This window comes from Neospora caninum, chromosome VIII (assembly GCF_000208865.1).
Source record: "Neospora caninum Liverpool complete genome, chromosome VIII".
Lineage (NCBI taxonomy): Eukaryota > Apicomplexa > Conoidasida > Eucoccidiorida > Sarcocystidae > Neospora > Neospora caninum.
Window position 1 is genome coordinate 76,196 of NC_018395.1, and position 13,976 is coordinate 90,171.

General features: G+C 51.8%; 3 protein-coding genes across 3 annotated transcripts; 2 read left to right on the forward strand and 1 right to left on the reverse strand.

The window, feature by feature from the left end:
- Positions 1 to 5,096: 5,096 nt before the first annotated feature.
- NCLIV_030150 (conserved hypothetical protein) lies at positions 5,097 to 6,053 on the forward strand (the record flags this gene model as incomplete). The annotated part of the gene is made up of 1 exon (XM_003883211.1): positions 5,097 to 6,053. The coding sequence occupies one exon, from the start codon at positions 5,097 to 5,099 to the stop codon at positions 6,051 to 6,053; it is 957 nt and encodes a 318-aa protein (XP_003883260.1).
- Positions 6,054 to 8,266: 2,213 nt separating this feature from the next.
- NCLIV_030160 (conserved hypothetical protein) lies at positions 8,267 to 9,082 on the forward strand (the record flags this gene model as incomplete). Its single annotated transcript, XM_003883212.1, has 1 exon — positions 8,267 to 9,082. The coding sequence occupies one exon, from the start codon at positions 8,267 to 8,269 to the stop codon at positions 9,080 to 9,082; it is 816 nt and encodes a 271-aa protein (XP_003883261.1).
- A 919-nt stretch (positions 9,083 to 10,001) lies between these two features.
- On the reverse strand, positions 10,002 to 11,470 carry NCLIV_030170 (hypothetical protein; the record flags this gene model as incomplete). The annotated part of the gene is made up of 2 exons (XM_003883213.1): positions 10,002 to 10,167; positions 11,247 to 11,470. The coding sequence occupies 2 exons, from the start codon at positions 11,468 to 11,470 to the stop codon at positions 10,002 to 10,004; spliced, it is 390 nt and encodes a 129-aa protein (XP_003883262.1).
- Positions 11,471 to 13,976: the final 2,506 nt, after the last annotated feature.

The window sequence follows — 13,976 nt, forward strand, 5'->3', positions numbered from 1 at the left end:
TTTTGCTAGCCCACAGAGGAGAACAGAGAAGAACTCGGCAGCGCTAGGGACGGGGAAGAAGAAGACGACGCAGCGAGAAAGGAGGAAACTCCAGAAGGGACAGAGAGAGTGGAAGAGAGTGAAGAGGAATGGAGCAACTCGAGGGTGCGACGCGTGAACTGCGAGATGTCGCCTCGAGGTTTGCACGAACTGAGGAAGAGCCGAAATCGGAGCTCGACCAAAACGCGCGAGGACCCAGGATCGACAACTCTGGGTAGACGGCAGTTTGGCCAGGGACGAGACTGCCTCGTAGGAACTTCGGAACCTTCACAGGAATCTTCTCGACCTCTTTGTCTTCCGAAGCGGTGAAGAGGAAGTGAGGCACAAATGATACGGCCTCACAGAGAGAGAGCAGGGACAAAGGGAGGTGCCAAGACAGGGCGAAGAGACACCCAGAGAACGGCTCAAATGAATAGCCTCAAATGAGTAGCCAAGTGTCGCTAAGAGCGCGGAGCGGAGACAACGCAGAGAGACGGCGGCTGAGCTACAGAGACCACCGACACTGGAGAGGAAAAGGTTCCAGGGGAGAACGAGGCGAGAGAGGAACGCAGAAATGGCAGAGTAACGCAAGGAAGATCGATGAAGTCGAGGGCGACAAAGACAGCGAAGGCGACGAAGACTGAGATGGAAGTCGACGGTGAGAGAGCGAGAAAGTTGGTAACGAAGCGGCACGAAGGGGGAGGAACAAGAAGAGCGCCCCTCACGAATTTAGTGGCGCGGAATGTTAGGTGTCAACGGGAGGGGAACGGTGACAGAAGACAAACAGAGCTGTCCAAGACAGGGACGCGAGACGAGACAGTGTATCACCTTTCTTCCACTCCCACTCAGGATAGAGCAGCGTCGACTACTGGCTACCGCCTCGTGTGTGTGTCCGTTCTCGTTTTTCTGGTCGAGCTCGCTGGGAAAGTCGTTTCTTTCCGCCCTTGGACAGTCAGATGACGCACAGACACCTTCAAGGGCAAGCAGGGATTCTTTGCCTACGAGATGGGTTTCTGACCGTTCCGAGGTAGACGACAACGGGGGCGTGCTCCCCTGGCGCGCAAAGGGCGACGAAACCCAGTCGGGAGGAGCAAAGCCGGGGAAAAGAACTTGCGACGATGGCAAAGGAACTGGTTCTTTACAAAATAGACGACGCATCCGTCACATGCCACAAGAAAAAGAGGAATGTGCCGTTTGGCGTTTGAAATATTGTGCGCAAATGTAGAGATCGCAAATGAAAACGCGCAGCGGATGGAAATCGAAGCGGGAAGGTGGTGAAAATGGGTCACACGAAGGAAGCTGTCACGGAAGGAGAGAACGTAACAAAAAGAACAGAAGGCAAAGACAGGGAAATGAGAGAAAACTGAAGCCGAGAAATGCTGCTTGGAAGATGCTCGGCGTCTTTTCTCCCGCTCAAAACCGCAGTTACTTTTCCGTTCGAATCTCGGATTCGGTGCATGCAAAAACGACGCCACTGTCGGCCGGAAAAAATGAGAGAGCCGGTGGGAGCGAAGACAAACGGGCGAATTCACGCTTGCGGGAGCGTCCAGGATGCTTGCTCTTTTCTTTCGTCCTCCAGGGAGAAAATCAAAGAACTCTTTCCCACGTTTGCAGTTGACGGTTCACGTGGGCTTGTGCGCACAATCCATGTCTCTGGAACAGAGAAGCCGCGGGCTGTCTGGTTTGGAAGTTCGCAGCTGTGGATTCTCAGAAAGTGTGTTTCTTCGTTTTCTTCAACGTCGTTCACTCCCTTTTCTCTTTAGACTGGAAAGAGCGAATAGGCTTGGCATTGTTCTGAAAAGCCGACAAACCCGCTCGTCCCCCCGGGGGCATACGAGTGTAGGGCCAGCAGGTATCCCCTGACGCTTCCAGTAAGCCTACACTTTTCAACGTAGTAGGAGAGGAATCCAACCGAACGCCCCGTTTTCTTTGTTTTGTTTGCCTGTGTCCAGTACATAAAATAAGGTAGTTGAAGAAATTACAGAGCTCATCGATGGGAGCAACCAGCGGTGTGTGCCCAGCGTGACCGTCAGTTGGCGCAGGGCCCTGCGGAATCCCGGTAGTTTTGCGTGAGGAAGTTGTTCGTATCACTCAGGTAACAAGAAAATCATGCATATGAAGTCTCACCGTTTCCACTGGCTATACACGAAGCCCAAGAATGCAGTGCGGCTGTCTCTAGGAGCAAAGAAGGGCTTCGGCTGGCAGCCGTATGGAGACGTGTTGCTGGCGCACATCGAGGCTTAGTTTGGTAACTTGTTTGAACAAAGCGTTAAGAGCAATACTTTTCTTATCACTAGATCGTTTTCGCGGAGGCTTCCGTCGAGCCCACGACGCGGAAGCACACTGAGTGCTGTCCCGAGAAAAGCTGCGGGCAATCTCTTCTTCTGCAACTGAACCGCGGTCTACGACATACAGAAGTTAATCAGATGTATATCCAACGTTTGGTAATCCTCGCGAAGAGGAGTCCGTTCTGCATAGAAGGAAGCGATCCCTCCCACAGATACGCTTGATAGATACAGAACTCGTGCAGAACCCTGCATTCGGCAAATCGAGGAGCAGGAAACAAATTGTGAGCACCATCCTCAGCAAGGTTATTCTCAATGGGGAATACACACCTCCCGACGAGTGTGACCAAGTGCGGCATCCCGCTCAGGAGTCGACATGCGAACGCAAGGCTGCCCTTTGACCATCTATAAAAAGAGAAAAACCAGCTTGAACAGGGTTGAGGCTTTCCTCCTGGATGGTACACACGCGCGGCAGTCTGGTAACGCCGAAGAGTAGTACGCGAAAGCGACACCAAAAGAAGGGAAAACCTCCGTTAAGACTGCGCTGGCATCACCGGAAGGTCTGCGAGAACGCGGTGCATCGGCGTGCCTGCATGCCTGCCCTCCACAGCTAAGAAAGTGGGTGTGGCATTCGCATGTCGAAAAAAGAGATCCGTTGCTCTCTCGGGGAATGCCACCATGGCCTGTGCGCTGTTTTCAAATTGTCTCAGTAGGGCGCTATCCGCCTACAAAACCGCTCCGTGCGGTGCGCACCGGAAGACGCCGGCCTCAGCAGACTTGACACAGAAGCCTCTGACGAGTCATTGGGCCACGAACCAAGGCACGTCTCGACTCTGTTCTAACCAAAGTGATTCCATGTACTGTGGAACGTCGCGAAACTGTCAGAGTCCTCTCTGCCACCGGTCGCTCGGTCCACAACTTTCCCCTCAAAGCTTCGCCGACGAACCCACAGGTCGAAGCAGAAAAGCGCAACTCCATTGAGAAGGATCTCCGCAAAGCTTCATCAAAAGGCAACAAAGACCACATGTAATTTAATCTAGTCAAGTAAACGAAAACCAAAAATGGAAGGGGCTACCGTCCATTTGGGAACCAAAGAAATCAAATATAGAAAAGCTGTCAGCACCCGAGGGTATTCCCTGGGAGTCCCCCACCCAAGTACTAACCGGGCCTTGCGCCGCTTAACTTCGGAGGTCTGAAGGGATCCGGTGCATTCGACGCAGTATGACCGACAGCGACACAAGATAATGTATGACTTGTGCCGCGAAGAGGATCGACACCATGCCTCCTTCAAGTACTATAATAATAGTCCCTGGGAGAGCTAAGGGTAACACAGCCAGCGATGCTATTCCTTTTCTACTGGTTCGCTGCATTCCCTCGCGCATACTGCCGACGCGATCACCTTTGTACGACATAGCTAACATTATCCCTCCGAGGGCGTCTGGTACACCCCGTTCCTCGTCGCAGACCGACAAGAGGTTCTGTCCTTGGCTTCATCTGCAAACCAAATGCTTCCTGTTCTTATCAGACGCGTGAGAGAATTGTCGCCACCCCTTACCAAAGGGCTGGCACTCAGGTGTGTCGGACACCGACTCTATCGTCAGGGTCTCGTCGAGCGCTGTACAGAATACCACCATTCAAGTTTTGACGATGACAGGAGCTTTTCAGGTACATAGCCGGCCGGATCACTGGCCACCCTCGCGTCTATGAGAGCCATTGGACGAGGCTCATGAAACGTGCCTCATGAAGTTTAGGGGCTGAACGTTCCGTGGAGGCCTGGTTTATCCTCTCCGCTTCCACCGTCGCCTCTCCCCGTTTCCCACCAGCGGCCGTTCTGATGCGGGCCTTCTAACGTGCCGCACCCAGTGCAAATGCCACAGTCGCGTGCTCCTTACAGCATACGGAATGTTAGGTGTGCGGCTGTTCGTAGTGTACCTGAGAAGCATTTCGATCGCACTGTGCTTATGGTGCGTCCCAACAGGCAGTCATCATTGTGACCGTTCTCAACGAACTGTTCAGATTTCATACTGATGAGACATGAGCCGATGATCACACGGATTGCATCAAAGGTAAGTGAAAGGCAGAATCTTCACGAGGATGGCTCTAGTGGTCCTTACTCGCTTAATCAATCTTTTCATGCGAGCCCCTGGGTCCAGGAATGAGGGGCACATTGTCTTTCCTCAGATCCGGCTTCTGACGGTTAAAAGAGCATGTGTGACCTGCCTTGACATTGACAGCTACCCCCCTTCACCGCCAAGGATAGGCATCCACCTGTCTCACCGCCGCTCTGAGCCATGCATTTGTTGGTGTTTCAAGTTCTCGCTGTATGGGGGGATTTGACTGTCACAGCTTTATTCTTCGATGGAACGAAAGAGTGTAAAATGGAGAACAGAGTTGGACAGGTGCTGAAGGACGACACCTGAATCGGACGCGGTATTAGTTTTTCAGTTGATCGGTGGCCGCATGCTATCTCACTGCCGTTGCGATAGGAGATTTGTTCTCAGATAATGGTGCCTTTACAGGCAGAGACACAGACCATCAATGTCTTCGGTCGGTTTTCTTGAAAGCCCTGCAGACTCTGAATGTACGCGTCCCGTGATTGCGAGTCAACTCTCTCGGGGTCTTATAGAAGGAAGCAGACGTTAGTTAGCCTGCCATGGGGTAGCTGCCACCCACGCCAGTTACGCTGCCCCGCTTTCGGCCATCGTAGCAGCTTTCATGCGACTCATTTATGATTCGTTGGTTAATGACCAGCGTTAGCTGACACTACGTTCTATTGCGTTAGAATGCAAGAAAATGGCGAATCCTTGCCCACTAAAATTCAGGTCAGCTGGACTCGCACTTTGGGTTCCCTTGGTCTTATTCGTGGCAGTAGAAGGTCTCGAAGAAGGTCCAGGCACTCCTTCAGCCGCTGTGACTGTAGTGCTGGATGATCAACGAGAAACGAGAAGCTTTCGGGAAGACGTGTGGCTGCATGGAGGAGACGCACTTGATTTGATTGATAGGACAGGTGGTGCAGCAATTTATCCAACGACATATACCTCGCAAGCTTTTCGGTTTATTAACGGCAAGTGTGATACATCCCAGCCCATAAACTATGTTGAAATTTACCTAGCGACCGATAAGAACCATATCTTTTGGACCAAGAAGAGTGCTTCTCCAGATCTTAGGAAAGACAGCGGCGATCCCCGCAAAGGGATTCACACTCCAATCCCCACCGTCTACAGGTTCACAAGCCCTTCGTCGGACGAGACTGCGCCAGAGTTCTGTTTCATATTCGTCGTTCCCTCTGCCTCCTCCCAGGTCGAGGCTATCTCGAATGATCCACGTCAGACAGATTTAGGACCTGACAGAAGCACAGCTGCACTCCGCCGTGCGCGCGCGAACGAATCTGAGAGTCACTTGAAGACAGCACTGCATGACCACTCTTCGCTACCGAGCAGCGGAACGACAGAGGAGCAACGGATCCATCACAGCATTACCAGACAAACCATCGAAAAGGGTAAAGAAGCACCGCAGAGGAGGCTTCATCCTGACTTTGCCTTTGACGAAGATCCAGACGAAAACGAAGCCGAGGATACCGTTTTTGCCATTATCAATGATGAGGAACGCGCTTACATGTTTCGTCGCCTCCAGGCCGTCCAGACAAACAAACTCGATTTCAACCGTCACGACTACGTGGCAATGCTAGTCGTCCATTCGATCGCGGATAGAAAGGAAGAACGTGAATTAGGAGTCGGTCACGATGCGTGACTCATAGCGCTATTTATTCCTCTTAATGATTCTTTACTAGCAGCGAAGAAGGCAGGCGATCGGGTGTTTGGGCGTCTTAATCTCTGTAATCGAAGAAACCGTAGCTGGCATCCATAGGTGATTTCATACCCGCATTACACCGTAACGACTTCATGCCAGCAAAGCAACCCGAGAAGCAGACTCTTACGTGGTTACGTTTTTCAAAGTAGCGGCGTGTGCAGCCGAAGAGGCGACAGTGCCTCCGGTGGTAAAGGATTACTTTTTTTCCGATATTTGTGATTAGCCATCGTAGTACGACTTGTCACTTTCGCCAGCTGCACAGCAGAGATAAGAGTGCAGTTCTCATCCACGTTCTGCAGCCTTGCACTTGTGAGAAAGAGAAGTGCCGTCCAACGGCTTTCTGGAAATGGGCGCAGTAGCTCTATTTGAGTGGCAGTTTCACGCCAGGAGATCTGTGCGACCACAAAGACGTGGTTTCCTTCCTGAAAGTGCGAAGGGTGTTGGGCACATGAGTCGAGATTTCGGGGAGAGAGGATGGCGACTGTAGGAGGTGAGAGATTGGGATGCCATATGTACGAAAGGCGCGAGGCGTTTTACCATAGGAAAGTCTCATTTAGCAAGAAATGCTGAGTAAGGCAGGGACCCGCATCACCCCCGAGCGAGCACTCATTTTGAGCCTCCGGAATAGTACGCGACACTCCAGAGGTCGGAACCCAACGATTATCCAATCTCGGCGCTATCAGAGACGGGCAGGTGTCACCATGGTCCCGCATCACACCGATGGATTTTCTTTTCCTTCCCTGGTTCCAGTTCCGAACACTCGGGATGCGTCACGGTAAAAACAATGCCCGCCGTTTCGTCCTTCATGGTTCTCTCTCGAGCTCCTGCGGGGACAAAACCTATATTTTCTTTTCTTGTCTACCAATACGTCCCTTGTTTTAACTCAGAAGACTCCGCACACATGAAATTGTTTACAAGGGCCACTATCTACAAAACTATTTCGTACACTTCAGCATTCGAAGGAGGAATACTCTTGGTTCCAGTGAAAGCGAGATGAACCCGAGCGGTGCGAAAGCAGGTCCTTCTGCATGGCCGACGCAAGTGACCTTATTTAACAAACACTGTTGAGAGAGAAGCTCGCTCTTGTCGTTTCGATAAACACAACGGAAAATATACTGGTGAAATTTGGGTGTGTGCACTGTGAATCTCAGATGCCACACACGTGAAAATTCTGTGCGCTTAGCATGGCCGCGTTCCTCCGGTGCGAATATTGACGCGCAGTGCAGCGTAATGAGGCTACTAGTCGATAGCATTCCAGACCAGTTTTAATTCATTACCGTGTGCATCGAATTGGTATATTGTAGTTCAGTTATTTGACACTCGGGCGATCGCAGCAACGCATTATATGGGCTGAATCTGCACTACTATATGAGTTGAGCGATCGACAACTTCAACCGCAGGTTGTCGCTCTTCTCGTCCATCTGGCTGACAGGAATGCTGCAAAAGGCTCATATCAATGCTCGCCAATGTTGTGCATGGCAACTACGCAGATATGGGGTAATGAACCGCCGGAGGCCTCGGAGCGTTTAGGCTGTTGGGTTCGACGAACGAGCACATTCCTACGAAGGGCAGAGCCATTCAGTGTGTAAGAAAGCAGAAGTGAAGGGAAGTGTTTTGCTCGAATGTTTTCTTTCTTCAGCATTACTGTCCCATCTATCGATCGTTCACATCGACGACACCGGACCACGAGGAAGCGCAGAAACTCAGTTTGTCTACCAGTCCTGTGGGCATTAGCTGCGCAATACTCTTAGGAAATTACCTGAAAGTTGTCGTAAAAGATACGTCCGTGGAATGCATGGCTAATGCCTTACTCTACCAATACGTGTTCGGGTAAAGGCGATCTCCATCTTGAAGCGCAAAGCTACACGATACCAAGCACAGTAGCTGCCCCACATGTCAGCAGATTCCTGAGATGAAGTCTAATTTGTCTGAGTCACCACTTAAAACAACGGGCCCGTTAGCCGACTGATTTGTATCTCTGAGTTGATATTCTTGGGAAACTGTCAAATCGAGAACACCTACGCAATGCCTTCGTTTATACACTGTCGGTCTTTGTGATTTCCGGTTAATCACGTCTGCCGAAGCGTACATTGAAAGAACCTCGGAGAGAAAAAGAAGCTGTCGAGTGTGGACCTTTGCCCGTTCTATGCAAAATGGCTTTCCCTCGGGTGGCGCCTTTGAGCAAGGTCGCTTTTTTCTGCTTCGTTGTAGTAGACGTTCTTCTGGGAAATTTGACGTGCGATGCCAGCTCTCCCTACCAGGGTACCACTCGTAGCGGGAGTGCGGTAAATGCACAGTTCACCATCTCGATCCCACAGGTCGGCATCGCTGAAGATGAGCGGCACGAGGTGTTTCTCGGAGGGAGCAAGGTGCTGCAGATCATCGATAAAACAAAAAACGCCGTTCCCTACCCAGATTCCTTCGCTAAAGAAGCCTTTACCTACACAGCTGACGGCAAAACATGTGATGTGACAAGAAAGGTGCCGTACAGTACCCTGTTCCCAGGAGTTCCAGCAGGCTACACTTACTGGTCTTCTGAACTGGCGCGTGCCCGAACTGTTCTGGATTCAACATACACATATACAAGCCCATCTGCGGACCAGCTGGAGAACAGCGCTTCATTTTGCATCATCTTCAAGGTACCAGAAGGAAGCGGCACGAGCGTGCGAACTCTTACAGGACTTGCCTCGTTCAATAAACAACTGCAAAGTCGCAAGATGAACGCGCTGGACACCGAAGGGAAGGGCCGTTCGGGTGTTTCGTCGCTGCTAAGGACAGGAAGTCCTAGCATTGGCAGCCAAAGAAATCTTCAGCCGATAGGCCCAAACAGTAAAACCCTCGCTACGGAGAGCGAGACAGAAGAGTCACTGAGGACCATCACTGTCATCGTCCACTCAGGAGCGACTGCCGGGGCCGGTCTCAGAGGAACCATGCTGGCAGTCCTCGGAGCCGCATGGCTCTTCCATTAAACCTAGTGAAAAACAGACAGCTGCCGAGAGATAAAACGATCGCTTTCTGCCGATTGGGTTCTTGACGATATGCTGCTCCAATGTCCCAACCATGAGTGTACGAACACGGGAGTCACTCGTCCAAACGACGGTGCGAAAAACCGGTGCAGGAGCAGAGGTTCTGAAGAACTAACCTTCATGGACAGTAGTTCTTTTTTGCACCCGTGTTTACTGAGCGCACAAAGCCACTGTCGTTTGGGGCCGAATCAGTTTGCCGTGGCCCTCTCGTCTGACTGAGCGACTGAACCTGAATGTTTCCACTTGCAAGTGCCGAAACTCATGCAACGAGCCGAAAAAGCCAAATCCTCCCAATCTTGAGCCCGACTTTGCGTGGAGTTCTCTGCTGGAACGAGAGATCTACAGGTGATAAACCGCCACGGTTCAGCAGCTGTGGTCCGTATGCCTGGAATCCATACAGGGTTCTCTAAAGGAAACGCGAAACATTTCTGTTTCGTGTGCACTAGGGCTTTCAGAGGTAGCCTGCTGACTGTTTACAGATGCTGCTTGAATGAGTTACGGACCAGGTGGTCTGCCAGGCTCCTCTGTAGCTCCTAGAAAGCACGACTCCTCGTGCGTGTGCAGAGGTGGGAGTTACCACAAGTCAAGCGCCGACAGGGCTCAGGTGATTTTCTCGTCGGCAATCTCGGCTGTCGTGGGTTCTCAGAGCCCCGCTTCGTCACGTAGACGGATCGTTTCTCACACACGGATTACAGCACGGTCGTCGAAAACTTGCGAGTCTTTTAAACAGATGAACAAGTGGAAGAGCAGAAAGGGACAGCGGAGTTTGCTTCTGTTTTGCCGCGCGCACGACTGACATCCGAACGGACGTTCAGCGGCTGCGCGACTTGCACAGATGCAGCACGACTTTCTTGACTGACGTTTACTCCTTCTTGTTGGAGGAGTTGCCAGTGTGGATCAACTTCTTCATCTTCTTGTTCGCAACCTTCAGCAAATCCGGGCGTCTCTCTGCGACGGCTTTCATGACCTTCGAGATCTCCTTCTTGCTCTTCTTGAACTTGCGAACCTGGACAGCCTTGGTCGGCTTCCTGCACATACAGAAAGCAAAAATGAGAAATGTGTGATGTGGACCACCCGAGAGATCACTTCCGTGTCACACGCAGTTTGTCGCGTAAACGTCTGCGTAAGGCCTACGAGGGTCGAGCACACCTAACCAGACACCCTCGCCATACACACGCATTTTGACGGCGATTTCTTTTCACTCCAGAGAGAGAGAGAGCGTCGCCACCCCAGCTCCACCCAAAACCTCGTCTTCGGACAAGCCCGCAGCTGCTGCACAGCGACTGGGCGCCCTCCACACGTAAAGATCCCAAAAACCCAACAAGCATTTCTCCTCCGACGCCGGGGCCGAAAAAGGCAGAACAGCCTATCCGGATAGAGTCAATTCGCACACGGTTGATTTCGCACGCCGGGGTGGCTCTGGCCCAGGAGGGGGGGAAAACGAGAAAACTTGTGCTCATGCACCCACTCCTCCAATTTGTGTTTCGTGCATCTGTGTAGAATCTGTCCCCACTGCGGACGACGTAAGGGACAGAGACACGTAAATATTTGCGTATGCATTCGAGTGCACTGTAGCATGCGCTTGTATGGCTAGAGCGATTCCAGTGCAGTTAGGGACTAACCGTACACACAGCTTTTTACGCAAGTATACCAGAAACCGCCTGCTGCACACGCCAGTATGCGTGAGCAAGGAATTCTGCGTACAGCTCCGATCTCGTTCCCATATTGGTACTAAAGAGACATGCGTATTTCTTGCCACATTCATCCACTGACGAACCGCAAAAAAGTATATACACCGCCCGGCAGCGCCGCTCGAGTCACTCGCTCCACGTACTCGAGGCACACGTTTGCCACACCAGTTCCCCTTTTCTCCCATATGTTGGGTCACAGATATTTCACTTTTTTGCTATCTGGAGTCGAGTTGAATTCAACAACCACGCTGTCGAGAGTCTCCCGCTCTGCGGGCCGAGGAACCCCACGCATGCGGCGGGAAACAATGACCTCCGGAATCTCCCGTTAAAACGCCATCCCAGAGTCAACGGATGGATCCGTGTGAAAACGCCCCTATTCGTTCCAATTGTTTCCGAACGGGAAAAACCGTAGTTACCTCATGGCGCGAGAGCATTTCTGCACTGTGACGAGGGCGATGCCGCCGCCGTTCGCTCCATGGCGGTTCAGGCCCAGGGGCTGCTTGTGGGCAATTCCAGAGTACTTCAGAGTGTTCTTGTTTGCCAAGTTCATACGCTCCGCAGACAATGTGATTCCATTGAATTTGCGGATGAAGCAGTGGTTGCGGCGAACGCACTGCCACAGAAGCTCGGCGGACACCATTTTTCTGGCCTGAGATTTAGATTCCTGCTGCTCCGGGGAGGGGGGGGAGATTCACGACCGCACCGCAGAAGCAGAGAGACACAGAAGTAGGCACAGAGAAAAAAGTTAAGGATGAAATCCCAACGTCAGAAACCTCAAACCCTCCGACGGATAAGGCGGATTTGCAAAGAGCCGACAGCAGCGTTGTACGCGGTTCATGCGGCGCCAATCCCCCGCTGTGCGCGACTTGCGTGTAATTCACCCCCACAGCGAGCGGGAAGACGAACTGCATGCGCTGTCATAAAGAACCCTTGATGTGACGAGAGAGCTGGGAGACCTTCCGAATTTGCAGAGTTCCACACGAAGAAGACCAATAAAGTCAAGCGCGCTAAAAACGATTTTGGGGGCAACCAGCTTCGTGTCGAAGAGATGGCGAGAGTGTCAGCATCGTGGATGCGTTTTGCCTTGCCCGATTTGTCGCGCCTTGCAAAGCGCCGGCGCAACCTGGAACTTGGCATGCGTTCATTTGGGGACGGTTGACTCTGACAAACCACACATAACGTCTTTTTGTGTCATTAGCTCCGTCTTTTCGTCCCGCCGCCCTGTGCAGATTAGCAATGAAGTAAGCGTACGAATCACCCGCTACGACTTCCCGTGGCTGGGCTTGTTGCAAGTGCAGGAACAGAGCTCGGTGTTGTCGGCGCGCTCCAGAACTGTGTAACTCGGATCGAATTGTGTAGGCCGCCCATACAGCTGTTTGCACTGAGGAGTCACGGCTCGAAGGGGTACAAAGCTTTCTCCGCTGGCTTCTCCTGCAACAGAAATCGGGTGCGAAACCCAGTGGGCTGTCGGCTGTTGTAGAGAGCTGCGTGAGCAACCCTAGTGCGCCAAGGTTCGCCGGCACAAAGCTTGGCAAATGCACACCGAGGCAGTATTTTTAGCACGGAACACACAAGACGGATTCGCTCCCATCAGTGTAATGGCTAGTAGAAGGAACAGGAATCATGGCTGACAGCTGTTGATAAGCGAGCACTGTGAGACTCCGAGCCTAACTAACATCGCAAGCGGCCGCCGTCTTTGCATGATTAACTCCTTCATAAGCGATGAGGGGGGGAGAAGGGATGTCATGTCCCGAGCTTCTGTTCCTAGTTCAAAACAGACAAACACTCCTAGACTACAACGATGCTTCAACGAGACTCTCTCTTTCGTGTCCTAGGGCTGGGATCTCGGGCAGCCGCTATCGTCGGGCACCCCGTAGCTTCTATCCCAGAACAAAGTAACGTCACGTGTTCTACGGTGTATTTGCGTCGCGGAATAGACAGTTCTCGATGGACACAAGCAAACTGTGGACGCCAGAAGAAAGGGACACGAGTACAGCAGCTGAAGCGGGGAGAGTGCAAGGCACGTGCCAAGACTGTTGAAGATACATCTCGAGCAGCTCCGGTACTTGATGCGAAGTGTAACGAATCTTGTTTGAAAGAAACAGTACCGGGGAAACCACAATGGCGCATTAGTTGTTTTCTGCATGCATGCGGCGGCCAGTTCTTCTGGGGATGCAGCCGTCCGACGTCGAAGACTAAGGGGGATTGGCAGCTATAGGAACACTCCAGCAACGAACTAACATCCATCTATAAGCAACATGGCTCAGAATGTCTTGTGCAAATTGTCTTTACTACGCATATCTCTCCTATGAGTAATGACTTTAGCTCACCGAAAAAAGATACATCTAAAAGGGCACCATCGAAACACACTATATGGGGACAGTGGATTGCATACTTACACATGGAACGCATACGTATATATATATATATATATATATATTGGTACACCTGTACACGCTTATCTTCCCATTTGAGTACCGTCTTTCGAGTCTGATATATGGTTACGTACTTTAGGCAAATACCCAACCACAAAAGTTAATGAGCAGCAACAGTTTTCACACATGCGCCGGCTGAAAGTTTGCCATCGCCGCTAGCCAGTAACGTTTCCTTAAGTTCAAACTTTTCGTTTCCGAGTATTCCCGTTTGTGTTGGAACCGGTGTACGTATAGTGACCACTCATGGGCACTGTGCCAGGCGGTTTGCCGAGTCTCAGACGAGGCGTCTACTGACGCATGCCCGCGGAGTGTCCACTTCCCCATCTGCGCCTGCGTTGCATCGTGCGACCAAGTTCACGCTGCTTGTGTTTTGTCACTGTTTGTGGAGCACTTTTAAGGGTCGCAGGAAACCAGTGCCATCTGTGGAAGACCTCCGATGAAGATCGACGGAAGTCACGGCACCAAAAATCTGTCGTTCCAGGCACTCTACACAGAACAGAGGCCCTAGGTGTGTTTCCTCGTCGCCCTACACTTTTGCGCTTCAAGGGCAAAAAGATGAACTGGTCTCAGCGGCACACGCCCCCTAATTCAAGTCAAACTGTTTCGTCAGGCCCTCTTGGTAGCAGCCCGCCTTGCGTTTCTCTACCGTGATGGTGCAGAGAGGGATGCAGCAGGCGTTTGCGGGGCGCAAAACGCTCCAAAACGTTCTTT